The sequence below is a fragment of the Acomys russatus genome, chromosome 26 (assembly GCF_903995435.1).
Source record: "Acomys russatus chromosome 26, mAcoRus1.1, whole genome shotgun sequence".
NCBI classification, from domain to species: domain Eukaryota; kingdom Metazoa; phylum Chordata; class Mammalia; order Rodentia; family Muridae; genus Acomys; species Acomys russatus.
In genome coordinates, this window is record NC_067162.1 from 38,674,157 (window position 1) to 38,689,375 (window position 15,219).

At 45.0% G+C, this 15,219-nt stretch overlaps 1 protein-coding gene across 1 annotated transcript in view; it reads left to right on the forward strand.

Moving 5' to 3' along the window:
* The first annotated feature begins 9,513 nt into the window (after positions 1-9,513).
* The window catches only part of Vat1l (vesicle amine transport 1 like), a 166,621-nt gene continuing 160,915 nt past the window's right edge, over positions 9,514-15,219 (forward strand). Inside the window, exon 1 of the mRNA XM_051169134.1 lies at positions 9,514-9,880. Within this exon, the coding sequence (XP_051025091.1) occupies positions 9,654-9,880 (227 nt within the window). The 5' untranslated portion in view covers positions 9,514-9,653. The remainder of the gene's footprint in view (positions 9,881-15,219) is intronic.

The window sequence follows — 15,219 nt, forward strand, 5'->3', positions numbered from 1 at the left end:
CCAGGCATTGACAAATGTCTCAAGGAACAAACTTACCCCATCTGAGAATGATTGGCAAAATACAAAGATTGCCAAAGCGAAGCCATGGGAGCTGAATTTAGCTCAAAGATATATTGTGTTCATCCTATGTTATATTCATAAGGATTTTATAAATGTGCTATATTTTGCATGAAAGAATCCAGATTACTCAGATCTTGTGACTGTTTAAAAGATATGGCAGTCCTTAGCTCATATCCTTACCTGGCAGCGATGACTGAATACGAATTGTTCCCACAGGTTCGTGGGTTGAAGGCTTTGTCCCCAGCTGGTAGCGGAAAGTTTAGGAGGTGAGACTTCACTAGAGTAAGTGGGATATATGCCACTGAAGAGTAACACGTCCTTCTCCTTCCGGGTCACTGCGATGGTGAGCAGCTATGTCCACCCTCCCTCCCACCAAAACGTTTTGGCTGTCCACAGTCCAGAGACAACAGAGGCAGCAATTAGTAGTTTGGAAACTCTAAAACCATAACTCATAACAAATTCCTCCTTTTAAATATGTCACCCCTTGATATCTGTGGAACAACAGAAAATAAACTAACACAACGAGTCAAGGTTGAGTTGACAATTCCCCCTTCAGTACGCCCTCCGCGCTCCTGTTTATCTCAGCCCCCTCTGCTCCCTATTGTACCCCCCCAACACAAGAGCCATTTCATTTGGCTCCTAAGCATCCTGCTTCCAAATTTAGAGTGAAGTGTTCCAAAAACTGTCTGGCTCAATTTTCTCCTAATAAGCGCCTCAGAATTTGAAGGCTAAACCATGACATTTTCTTCTGTTGTCCTCACATGGTGCTGAGTAAATGCTCAGAAGTGATTATGGATTGATTTACCTACGACAGCCTTCTTACATGGCATCCTGAGATCACCACCCTTGTGAATTTTAATGGAAAGAGCCTGGAAGTCAACTACGCATGGATGAAGTTGTATTCCATAGCTCCATTTGGAGGTTCAAGAATCATGCTGCACTGGGCTCTAAACCTGCATTAAAGGAGGCTACTTAACTGCACTTGACCCTCCCTCGTATCCCCCGTTGATCTGACTATAAAATCCCCTTTAACCCTGCATCCATCAGTATCTTAAGAGACCTATGTACCACCCAGTGGACTTCAGGAAAGCCCAATGTGGAGCCTAGCCTTTCCCAGTTAAGCAGTGGTCACGATCTTAAGTGATACAGCAAAGGCAGTTTTAAGTCAGGCATGCTTTTTCCGAGCACCCGCATCGATTCGGAGTGCCTCTTTAAATTTCCCCACAAATCTGGGAAGACAGCATGATCAATATACACACTTTGCAAATTAAACAATAAGAAAACAGAGCCTCACCAGTGGCTTCATGGCTAGGAAGAGGTCAATGAAACCAGGACTGGAATGTATAGTCTGTTCAACTCCAGGACCTAAGTGTTTTCCCTTCGCTTACCACAGCTCCACGGCCTTGGAGCACCACAGTAGGTGTCTCATATGTTAGTGCCCCACAAAAGAGACATCAGGCCCTGTACCTGAAGGGAGCAGAAAAGTAGTAATTACGCATCAGTCAACTACTGTGTGTGAGAAATGATCCTTGGTGTTTGTCGTGTATCCCGTGCCGACAACTTACACGCCTGTGAGTTAGTTACCTGATTCTCATTTCATGTGCAAAACTGCCTTAGCATCTCAGAGCCTGAAACTTATGCAGTTGGGAAGTCTGAACACTGGGATGTGAACAGTGTCTAGGATCAAAGCAAGTGATCAATATCACCATTTTACAAATTAGGAGTGGAAGGAAGCACTGCAGATTCAGAATCCAGCATTGGGGAGCTGGTTCAGTCGGTAAAGTTCAGAACACCAGAACTTGGGTGCTTGCATCTGTAATTCCAGCACATGGAAGGGAGACAGGCAGATACCTGGAGTTTACTGGCCGGCCATTCTAGGTCCATGTTCACTGAGTGACACTGCCTTTTTTAAAGAAGTAACTGAGCAAGACATCTCTCATGGACCTCTGACCTCCACATGCACACGCATGCACACATATCACACAATCACACACACATGGACACATATGTATACACATGCACCTGAATCTGCATGTAACATATACACATACCATCACTTCTTTCCCCCCACCCCCTGCCCCCCACCACAAATATATCTTTAAGAAGAAAGATCAAAGGGGCAGGAAATAGGGTTCAATGATTAATAGCCACTGCTGCTCTTGCAGGGTACCCAGGTTCGATTCTCAGCACCCACATTGTGGTTCACAGTCACGTCATCCAGAACCCCAGTTCCAGGGCATCCAGTGCTATTTTCTGACCTCTGCGGGCATGAAGAATGCACATAGTGCACATACATACAAGCAAAATGCCCTCACATAAAAATAAAATATATAAATCCCCCATCCCAGTTTTCCTTTATGAAAGGTTAAGGAACCTGGCTTGTTGATTACTCAGCCGCTTTGCTAAGTACATATCAAGAGTCAGGGAGTTGATGGCTACCCAGGTGGATGTGTGGCTGGATAACTGAGTGACAGATGGTTGAATAATATTCCTTGCCCACTTATGTTATGTAAGTTCTATGAAGAGGAGGCACTTGCTAAAAGGCAGTGAATGGGTGGGGTTCCTGTCCCTCAAGAACTTTTCCCATCTCCTGGGAATTAAGCCATCTAACCTCTGGAAAGAAAAGGCCAAGTGTGCCCTTCTCACATTACCAGTTGCATCCAGACATTACAGCTTCACACAGTCATGACTCTGAGAAAAAGCCAACAAACTGGATACTGGCCAAAAAATTATAACAGAAACAGCACTCGGGGAAAAACTCTGGCTCAGCTCAAACCAGACATGTCAGGGAAGTAGAGAGCCAAGGCAGCTGCAGGGCTAGTTCACCCTGGTGTATAGTGGAATACTCTTGAAAGGAAGAAAGAAAAAAAAGAAAGAAAGGAAGGAAGAAAGGGAAGGAGGAAGAAAAGAAGGTGGCTGAGGGAGAGGAAGGAAGAAGGAAGGAAGGAGGAAGGAAGGAAGGAAGGAAGGAAGAAAGGAAGGAAGGAAGGAAAAAACAAGCAAGCAAGCAGGGAGGAATTCTCCCCAGGTCTTGTTTCTATTGGACCCATCTGAGGAGTCAAGGTTTTATTTGCTTCTGAACCTGGATTTTACAAACCTATTAAGCTGCCATTATTCACAATGATCTATATCAAAGTGCTTTGGGGAAACACACATCTCTACGCAGCATTTGGAAGAAGCAGACAGCATTATTGTGCGATAATTCATAGAAGAAATCACACAGCCTCGCACTAGGGGGAAACCCTCCATAATATGCAGAAAGGGATAAAAGAAATCACTCAGAAATCATCTTGTAGCATGAATGAGGCTTCAAACCCATAAACAGCCTCATTTAAATTTCCTCACTTGGTCCTATGTGGTATATTCTCCTCCACACTTGGCCAACCATGTTTACCAAGCGATACAAAGCAATCGATAAAACCATGTCTCTATAGACAATAGCTGCTTGTGAGTAACGGGGAAAGAATAAGTAGGTAAGAGGGTCCCAATTTTAATCGTTCACGATCTGCCAAATACAGACCTAAAATGCTCTTCTTGGGCTAGCACCTCCAAGTTATGGGAAAAGAATACCATTTTCTCTTAATTATTACCTCATATCACTAAACTGCAATTGAATCCAATGGAGATAAAACATGAAATAGGACAAAAATGCATCTTTGAGGCTGGAGAGAGAGATAGCTTAGTGATAATAAAGGATTTGCTGCTCTTTCAGGGACCAGAGTTCGGTTCCCAGCACCCACCTCAGACAGCTCAGAAGCCCTGGGGCCCCAGCACCAGGGGATTTACACACTCTTCTTGCCTCTGTGGACAACTATATGCACATGGGCATGTATATGCATGCACACACACACACACACACACACACACACACACACAAACTAACTAAATAAATAATCCGATAAATTGTTTTTATAAAGAAAACATGTTTTACAGGAACTTTTAGGAAGATAGCACTGAGTATTAGGAGCCAGGGTTATTTAAGTGATATTGTGCCTCAACAGAGGAAGTTGAGAAATCCCTTTATTCACCATACCTTCTGTCCACCATCTCACAGTATCCTCCGAGTGAGTTTCTACTATTGCCGCCAATGTCATCTCTTCCCTTAGCACTAAGAAATGAACTCTGACCTTTTCCCAGGGTGCTGCCACTTCACTGATGGAACAATGCAACTCCCAGCCTCCTTCGCAAAAGGATGTGACTAAAGCAGACTAGATTCTGGCCCATGCTAGGTAAGCAGTATCCTTAAGAATAAAAATATGTGAGGGCTGAAAAGATGGCTCAGTGGGCCAGAGTGGGAACTCCTCTTGTATAGAACTGGGGTTCAATTCCCGGAACTCACATAGCAGCTCACAACTGCTTGCCACTCCAGTTCCAGGAGATCGGATGCCCTCTGCTGACCTCCATGGTATCCTATATGTGTATGGTACACAGATACACTCTGGTACACCCACATGTGTACATAAAATAAATAAGTGAATCTCCAAAAAGTTAGAAAGATGGAGCAACATATATAGCCATAGACATCATCATATAACGATTAAGAATTTATGTTTCAAAGGACATGGCTCCCATTTCAAAGGCCAACTCTGCCACACCACATAGGTGATACTGGGAAAGCGCCTCAGCTTATATTCAAATCTCTCCTCTGTAAAATAGGAATACTAGTTTTTAAGATACCACATTATTCCAAAGAGTAACTATTGCGATTTATGCATAACAAATTATTCTCACTAGATTGACGGTAACGCAGTGGAATAAACACAAGGCAAGAGGATCTCTCTGAGTTCGAAACCAGCCTGGTCTGCAAAGCAAATCTGGGACAGCCAACGCTACACAGAGAAACCCTGTTTCAAAAAACCAAACAAACAAACAAAAGAGTGTACCTGAATGCATTGATCACCATAAAACTGGTACATTTCTCTAGAAACTTGCTGAACCATTTCAAATTACTTATTCATTTATAAACTAATATTAATATTGTTTCAATATTATTTTCTATATCTTTTTACTGTCTGAATTAAGAAAAGTTTTTTTCTGGGCAGCCCAACTTAAATCAGTGTATATCAACTGGACTAGACCGTTAGATGTCACCTGACACTGTCCTCTCTAAATCAACTTAAATTCTCCCCCTATCTATCCTTCCCTCCCTCCTCCATTTCCTCCCTCCTTCTCTTTTCCCTTTCCTCCCTCCCTCTCTCTTTCCCTCCCTTTCTCTACTACTACTAACTACACACACACACACACACACACACACACGCCACATGCACACATGTATGTACGCATTCACTCATGAACACGCAGATAGAGTTCTTCCCTGGAGCCATTGATAGTTCAGAGCTGAGCTGAGCTGCAATGCCCCGTTGTACCAACAGTGGTACAATGCCAACGTCTGACATTGCCCTTTATGGTAAGGTACATTACAAGGGGAGCACTAAGAAAATGACCGAATAACCCATTTTATAATAAATAAAAGCTGACTTGTTGTGTTCTGTGGAGACGTGCCAGCATAGCTCTTGCTGCATTCTACCAGAGAGGAGCGTTATAAATGCTTATTTATAGTGCTATATAGGACTCAGAGGACAGTATTCTTCTCCGTGTAGCTCAAATTGTGGTGTGTCCCCTCTCGGTTGTTGTGGTAATCAGCTGCCTACCAGTTACAATCTGTGGTTTCTTAGCAGCCAGAAGATTCACTTGTAGGGAATAATTATGCTATAGTTTAATACACTACGTAAGACAATCAGCGTCTCCTAAATATGCAGTGTGGACTACAAAATAGATTTACTTTCCTTGTGCCAAAGGAAACTACTTAGAAACCACACAAAGGGCCTTGATGAAATAGAGGTATCGGAAGTCAAGGAAAGTAGGAGACACGTCTTAAAACCCCACTGAATAAAGTCCATCAGGGTAGCACTGATCTGACCTGAGTTCAACAAGGATGAATGGTGAGACACTGAGGGCATGAATCTCAAGTCAGTTCTCTGTCTCACCAGAGAGAACCAAGGCATTAGCTCTGCCAAGTCACTTAAGACTCCATTTCCTTTCTTTGTGGTGGAAATGGTCATTCTTACCTCATGAGGTTATTCCAATAGCCAAACCTTATATCATATGCAATGTCTAAGAATAGTAGACACAGCCAGCACAAGACCATGTATTGCTATGTTATCAACACCGAAGCCACCTCTACTCACGACTCACAACCCCATGTGCAGAAATGACAGCCTCTCATGGAGAGCAGCGTAAACCCTCAGCCTGGGGAATCTCCCTGCTAGAGACCTAGGGCAGGATAGAGAAGACACTTGCAAGCACAGCTCCTGGCCAATCACACACAGAGGGTGGTGAATAAATAGCAGTTTCCCTGCTTCTTGAATGAGACAACTCTGGGATTTATTTCATCCACAATGTATCCCAAAGGTCTCCTATGGTTTTTAACTCCATCTATCCATTGTGGTAATCTGCTCTTAAATGCACCTTGTATTGACTTTTGTCATTTTTCTGTCTCATTTTCCTCATTCATAACGAAAGCTTTCCGGGACGGCCTCCAAAATAAACCATGGGCACAAGTGAACAGGCTTCTTAATTGGGTTTACAATAAAGTTCAATTCACTAGAGGGGGTCTTCTGTTCTGCCGCCTTCTGTCCTCCGCTGCCCCTGAATAACTATTGCCTCAGGAGATACCCCTGTCATCTGCATCATTTTCGTCTGCTGTGCATTCATTCTAACTGGCCACCGTTAGTCCAGGGACTCCATCATCTCATCCACCACCCACTTATTGCAAACATTATACCCCCAAAATGTAGCTCTGGCAATTCTGGTCCCTTGTTTTTTTTTTTTTTTTTGTTGTTGTTGTTTTTTTTTTTTTGTTTTTATTTAAAGCTTTAAAGGGTGCCCATCATCTCCATAGATTTAATTTTAAAAATCATATTTTAGAGACCAGCCTCAAATGTTACTTTCGTCCACTTCCTCTGCAGGGACTGTGGCTCATGGAACAGATGAGCATTCTCTGGAGATCACCTTTACTTGTTGTCACCTTTGTATGTGCCTCAGGGGGCCCTGGAATCTTCTTGGACAGCAAAGCTGGTTCACATATCCCCTCCTCCTTGAGAATTCATCCAACCCCATAAGATGAGCTTATAGATCCACCCCACCTGACCCCGGGGTTCCACAGAAGCTTCTGCTTTCATTGGCTCAATTGTTCATCCAACAATCATGTTTGACTCTAGACCAGACATGAGCTATGTGCAGGAAAGCAAGGTTGGATAAAAGTAGCACGGTTCCTGCCTACCTGAAGTTTAAGTTGGGCAAAGGAACCAGACATTGCCAAAGGAGTCATAGTACAGTTACAAACTGATAGGCACTTTAACGGCGAAGAACCCCGAGTGGTTTGGTGAACTTTGCTGAAGAAATTGATGCTCTGGGTGACAGTGGATTAGGAAGTAACCCTGATAAAGGTGGTAGGCTGAACATCCAAGGTCAAGGGCACAACAGATGAAGAGTCTTGAGTTAAGATTGGGGGCCATAATGACTTTTTCCAGGCAAAGGCCAAAACAAGACCACAGGAAGAACAGAAGGGGGTGAGATTGTTACAGGGTTATTTTGCCGTGCTCCTGAGATCATTGTGTCCCAGCATCTCACTTATTGAGATCTTTACAGTCTCTGAGCGAAGCCATCAAAGCACTTTATACAATGCAGAACGCAAATGGAATGTGCCCGTTGTTTTGTGGATGTGTTGGGTAGTTTTATGTCGGCGTGACACAAACTAGAGCTATCTGAAATTAGGGAACCTCAACTGTGAAAACACCTCCATAAAATGCAGCTGTAAGGCATTTTTAAAAAATTAATGACTGATAGAGGAAATTCCAGCCCATTGTGGGTGGTGCCAAAGCTGGGCTGGTGGTCCTGGGTTCTATTAAGAATGCAGGCTGAGCAAGTCATGTGAAGCAAGTGAGTAAGCAGCACCCCTCCATGGCTTTTGCATGCATCAGCTCCTGCCTCCAGGTTCCTGTGTGGTTTGAGTTCCTGTCCTGATTTTCCTCAGAAGTAGACTGTTACCTGGAAGAATAAGGGGAGGAATAAACCATTTCTTCTCCAAGTTGCTTTGGACCTGGCATTGCATCACAGCAACAGGGACCCTAACTAGGGCAATGGGTATGTATGGGTACTGGGGCCTCAGGGAGAGTACATTTCACCTGGGAACTCAAGGATAGGAGTTGCTTGAACATGCACCTACTAAGAAATTCTAGCTCTTTCTTTAAACTGCACATGGCAACTCCTGCCTCACCTTTTAAGAAAGCACAGATGACCATTTTTAAGAGTTAGAATTTACTATGTGATGGACATGATTGGATTGCAACGGTTGTTTTTCTCATTTTTTATTTTTTTGAGATGGGGTCTCACTATGTAGCCCTGGCCAGCCTGGAACTCACTGTGTAGACCAGGTTACCTTCAGCTTAACAGAGATTCATCTGCCTCTGCCCCCTGGGTGTTAGAATTAAAGACATTGCACCTCAATGCCTGGCACTCTTTAATTCTTGTTTAGGCTCTTTCAGACAGGGTTTCTCTCCTACCTCAGCTTCCTGGTTATGCATATGTGTCATCATATGCTGCTGGAGAAAGTATGCTTTTTTTTCCCTATAAGCTTGCAAAACAAAAGGCAGGTGTTGTGTTTGTGTGTGGGGTGTGTGTGTGTGTGTGTGTTTGAGTATATATGTGAGCGAGTGTTTGAGGGTGTGTGTGTGAAAATATCTGTGTGTGTATGTGTGTGAGGGAGATGGAGTGTGTGTGTGTGTGTGTGTGTGTGTGTGTGTGTGTGTGTGTGTGTGTACATGTGCACATGCTCCTGTTGGCCAGAAGGTACTTGTCTTCTGAAAGTCCCAGCAATCAGACCTGTTCTGGGATCGAATTTTTCTGGAGCCTCTCTGATAAAAAAAGCACTGGTCCTGAGAACTAGCTATCAGAAAGCCACAAAAGTCCAGGAAGAGCATTCTGGTTGACAAGGCATGCCAGAGGATAAAGATGGGATCTCGTTCTTCAGAGTCGTAGTGGGATGGATTTTTAACTTCCTGCACCTCCCTGCCGCTACACTCAGAACCAGCAGATGGGAAACAGCCCAATTTCCCAGCTATCCCTCCCACCAATGCCTACCCGCGGGAGAAGAGGCAATCTTGTCTGGAGGCAGCATCCTCCAGGCCTAGACGTTCATCTCTGTCCATTTCAAGGCGCCAGCGTCTGTGCCGTAAATACCCAAGTATTGAGCCCTCGTGATGGATTGGGGTATCCAGGAGGCTGCTCCTGGCGTCTTTTAATCAAGAGTCTTGGGGAAATCTGTTTTTAAACTTGCGACCAAGAGCCTGATTTGAGATCCTTACAAAAAGTGGGCTTGAGGTTTGGCTTGGATCTGGAGGAAATGGGGGAGGGGCCCGAGGGCGCTGCTCCTCTGAGGATTACGGTGGAGGCGGTGGACCGCGGCTCGGCTCACAGAGGTTGCAGCCATTGCACTGAAGAGCATCCCACATTCAACAGGAGGAACCCGCGGGAGAGCAGCCCCGACCCCATTCACAGCCGCAGCTTGTGCGCCCCGCGTCCCCTCGAGCGCCATGGCCAAGGAAGGCATAGAGAAGGCGGAAGAAACAGAGCAGATGATCGAGAAGGAGACCAGCAAGGAGCCTACTGACGGTGGCGACGGCTCCCACCGCCTCGGGGATACCCAGGAGATGCGCGCCGTGGTGCTGGTCGGCTTCGGTGGGCTTAACAAGCTGAAGCTCTCCAGAAAGGCCATGCCAGAGCCACAGGACAGCGAGCTCAAGATTCGCGTCAAAGCCTGGTCCAGTATCCACGACTTTTTGGTTTTTCTCTCTTTTGCGCGCTGGGCGCTCAGGCAGTGGGTGGGAAAGCCTAGATTGGGAATGCTGACCAGGTACCCAGCACCCACAGTCAGTGGGTACCCTCTCCACATCTACACTTGGCTCTTGTCGCCTCCAGGGCAGCTCAAGCCAGGGGACCCTGGGGAAGATGCTTAGAGGTGGCCCTTCTCCTTCTCATACCAGATGAAGGGTGACAGGAAGGATAGTGGTACCCAGGACTTGAGGTCTGAAATATTGCGTTGCCCCTCTGGTAGGACAACTCAGCTGCCAACACTGGGAGGGACTTAAAGGTGGGACTTAATCATTAGCGTGGATTAAAATACGGTGCTTTTTTTTTTTTTTTTTTGAGTTTTACATGTGCGATCCCATATAATACTTCCCGAGTCCCAGCAAGTCAGGCGCCCAGGTTTAAAGGTGAGGAAACAGAAGCTCAGAGGGAATGAGTGATCTGCCAAGACCACTCAGCTGCCAGTAAGTGTCCTGACTAGGACTTGACACTTGATCTCTTTTTTCACCTCTACGCCTCCAGATGGGGCTGAGGACACGGTGGGGTTGCACTCCCTTGTAAATTTCCTTCCCGGGGCTTACGCAAGGAAAGGAACTGAGAATCAAGAGGGTTAAATCCTCAGTCGCTAAGCTATGTAAAAGGTGAGGCCGGGGATGCAGCCTGCACTCCCCCGCCCCGCTGCCCCGCCACCCCGCCCCTCCCCCTCAGCACCGCGTCTGTCTTCTGTTTTCTTGGTGGCTGGGAAAGCTGCTGTGGTATGCTCCTTAGGAAGTCCTGAGCTGGCTTTAAAAGGAGCCCACACTCTAAAAGGCCCTCTATTCCCATTCTTCCTGAGGAAATGTACCTAGACCAGCTGGGATTCCCCAGTATCCTGTAAGCGAGAAAGCTTTTCTCTGCCTGAGGGCACTACATCACCAGGTCCCTGAAGTCAAATGGAGTGAGGAGTTATGGAGATGCTCACTGGACCCAACATTATACAGTGACCATGAATCTTACAGGGGTTGTTGGCTGGATCTCCTATGCCCCTAGTGTCCCTACTTCTTAGAAATAGCAACTGGCTCAAACCTCCTAGGACAGATCTGGAAAGAAACTCAGAATCTGCAACCTAATCTAAAGGCAGGAAAAAACGTCCCTTCACCACCTTGGCAGTGGGCAGGTTTTATTTGCCATTAGGAGGCAGCTGGTGGGAGCAATGGTCCATGGTTAGCTCTTCGCATATGAGACTGGTCCTGCTTAGCTTTAAAGGATGTTTGGAGGTTTCTCCTGGGAGGGGAGGAATTCAGGATAAGAGAAACAGCTTTGGCCAATCTGTGGATACTGGACTGGTCTTTTCATTAACTCTTAGAAAGCCAGGATGATTGAATCCAGCAGGCAGGGGTCTTACCTACCTCTTTCACCAATAAATCACACAGCATCCAGCATAGTTGGCACACTGCGTATTCTAAGTGAGTGGTAACGGAGGGGTGTGTTGAGGCGGTAGCTTGGAGGGGGGTTATGGAGTTGTCATTTGCCTTTACTTGTTGATAGAAGACCATCTACCTAGTATAATTAAAACCATGTATGACTGAATTCCTTTCCTTAACTACCTCATCAAAACTGCTATATACCTATGCGTGTGTGTGTGTGTGTGTGTGTGTGTGTGTGTGTGTGTGATTTATGTACTTTCATTTACACTGAAGATTGAGGGATCTAGGATTCTTGAGGATACATTCCAAGAATTACTGTTACAGATATGATTTCAAAAAAGGAGACCTTCATCTGCAGTATAAATAAGTGTGTGTTTCCCAGATTCTGAATTCAGTAGCCTTGTGCAAACTGCCAGAAAATGCCTATAGGAGCAGAGACATTTTGAAATAATCTCAAGAGAAAAGCAAAGAGGTGATTTGCAGAGCTTGCCATATAATCCTGCTCTTTATTGGAGTCATACACATGAACACACACACACTACACCACACCACTAACACCACATGCGTGTGCGCGCACACACACACACATACACATATACACTTATACACAGACCACACACCACACCACACATACACACACTCCACACCACCACCACTACTACCCACACACACTCATACACTGACCACACCACACGCGTGCGCACGCGCACACATACACACACCACCACCCCCACCACCACCACAGCACTACAGAAAGCCTGCTTAGTCAGAAAGCCACACAGACCTGGTCTATACCAGGAATATAGTTTGGCAAAGAGCTCCGACCTGAGCTTTCCTCTCACCAAGTGAGAAGCAGAATTAATCAGTTTGCAAGGCAGCATTGGAATAGCTTGTGGAGATGGGCTGCTGGGCCTGTCACCCTCCACTGGTCTTGGATTGGCTGACCAAAGAGTCCCATTGATTCTAGGTTTCTGCCTTGAGAGGCACCATGACTCATTCCATGTTTTTATGAATCAACTGAGGCCTTGTGGCTGAAGGTCCTCCTTTTATCTGCTTTCTGTTTTTAATGAAAACCTTTTATCATCAAAGAGGCTGTCCCTTTTGCTTGGAAACAGAGCATAGTACATCTGAATTAGTATTAGTAAGACATAGGAAAAAGGTTCAAGCCCTTGACTCTGTAATTATAAAAATGGGCAAGAAAAAAGCAGGAAAAAGGGGGAGTATTTTATCTCATTTACCCTCTAATATGTGGATTCATTGGGCAGGTATTTTTCTTACAGAACAACTTGAGTATTGAGGACATTGAATGATTTGTCAAAAAAATATCACACAGCCAGTGGTTTGGGTGGGTATTTGCGTCTTCTCTGGGGCTTCTATTTCTTCCCTTTTATTCCACTTTGTGACCCTCAGAAATACCATGAATGTAACTTGCCTCTCTAGACTGTGACATCTGTGGTTGTGTCCTTTGTTTCTTTATACATATGGGCCCATTGTTCTTCTAATGGATGGCTAAGGGGACGATCTTTGGTGATTCCCAGAGTAATATGGGTTCTCTGGAAATTACGTGTGTGTTTAAGTACAGCTCAAAACGAGAGTGATGCAGAACAGGAAGGACAGAGGGTTCTGGGGAAAAAAATCCCAGCTGCTGGGAAACTTATTTCACAAAGTCTGCACTGAGTGGGCTGTGTAACAGTAGGCTTAAGTGCCCAAATAGGAAATGAGTGTGTGTATGTGCATGTGTGAGTGTATGTGTGTGTGTGTGTGTGTGTGTGTGTGTGTGTGTGTGTGGCCTTTGAAAAAAGGTGAATGTGGGTATAGGTTTGAGCCTTTACTCTTGCTTTTGTGTGGCCTTGATGGGCTTGCCTCACTTTCTTTAAGATTCCTGGGGTTTAATCTGTGAAATGCATAGAATAAAATGAACCTTGTAGTGGTATCAAAAGGGCCATCTTGAGTTCTAACTTGTCCCTTTCCTTGCTACCTGGATACCATGGGCTGAGCTTCTGGTTGAACCAGAGACTGGTCCAGGGAGCCTTGTGCAAGCAGTTTACTGAGGAAGACCTTCCAGGGTAAAGACAGCAATGCACATAGCCCAGAGAGAGAGACAGAGAGAGAGAGAGAGAGAGAGAGAGAGAGAGAGAGAGAGAGAGAGAGAGAGAGAGAGAGAGACCTGAATTGGATCCTTCTGCAGAGTCAGTTCCTCCCAAGAGCAAGGAACAGGGTAAGCCATTTGGCCACTGGCTGGGCTGTTAATGGGAGCACAGGCTTTCTCAAACAGAGGTGCTCATGCAATAAAGCACAGTTCTCCTGGGAATTATGAGTAGTCAACATCCCCAGGGGCATCTTGATGAAGTACCATCTCACTCTTTGGTTGGCATTGCTGATTAGCTACCCTAAGCCTCAGTGGACCGGTCTATAAAATGGAGAGAATGGTGGTGCCTCTTTTATTAGTACTGGACTGAAGTTGAAACAAGGTAAAACATATAAGATATTTATATACAACTAATGGTTAATAAATGTCTTACTATCTAAACCATTATTTTTGGTTGCCATCACTACCTTATAGAGTCTCATCATTCAAGCTTCAATGGTTTTGAGAGCGAAATGGTTGATAATGATGCTGGAATAGCAGGGGCAAATTGGAAGGATCCGAGACAAACAAGGGTGTGTGTTTCCCTTACTTGACAAGGGTCTGATGACATATAACCTTTTCGCCATCAAGTCGTTTGGACAGGAGCTGGTAAGGTTTGAGGCTGGCTGAAGGTCTCTAGGTTGGGCTGTAGGAATGTATTTAAGTGGCCATTAACAAGCTTTGTCTAGTTTGTGGCTCAAATTGGCTTGTGGCAGAAAGTCACTAATGGATAGGGGACATTTATTTTCCCAGAGTGATTTACAGCAAGGGGCCATATGAAACTTCTGGAAGGGGACCAATTGCATGAAAAATGGTTCTGGCTAGTCATGGCCCCATTGGCTGATCTAAAAATGGGCCGAGGGCAGGCCACACCAGAAGCAAGCCAGCAGATGGGTAGAATTCTAATATATCATGATAGTATGTAGGAGACAGGGGAAGAATGCATACTCACTGAACAGTTGTCACGAGCCAGAAATTGAGTGCATATATAGGTCCACAAGGTCGTGTGTGTGTGTGTGTGTGTGTGTGTGTGTGTGTGTGTGTGTGTGTGTGTGTAATCCAAGTCCATATTGTTCCTTTATTCCTTACAGTTGGGAGCCAGAGATAAGGAAATTATGATGAGAGAGAGAGAAAGAGAGAGAGAGAGAGAGTACAAAAGAGTCACAGAAAAGTAGGCAGACCCAGTGATGAGTAACACAGAGAAAGCACCGTGGATGACTTCTATTGATTCAAGATATAACTATATAATGTCTGCCCCCAGATGCCCATTTGTATTTGTGTCACCTCCATTTCCTCTGCACTTCTGAGGTATAAGACACATTAAGGATAAAGTTACCAGGACTGTTGACAAAGAATGCTTATGCCGATTAAACCTCGCATCCACCCAAGGCAGTAGAGTTCTTTCCTTTGCTTCTTTTGATTAACTGGCCACATTGCAAACACTGACAGATTGAAGACAAGATGTCCTGAATCAGTATAGCATTAAACTGCCACTAATGAGCTTGATGGGATGAAATACAGCCAATGACATGCTCTGAGTTTGTTCAAGTAAGAAAATGGAGTCTGGGAGGTCCAATGACACAGCTGTTCATAAAACTGAAAAATTATGCTCAGAGAACTCCCAGTGCCTAACTCGGAAGGTGCTCTGTCATGGACATTGGGCTACAGTGTTCTGAATGACTCGGTGTTGAGTAGCATGGCTTGACATGAAAAAGGTGACTCTGCGCTGAGTCATAATTGAGTCTACTTTGGTAACGA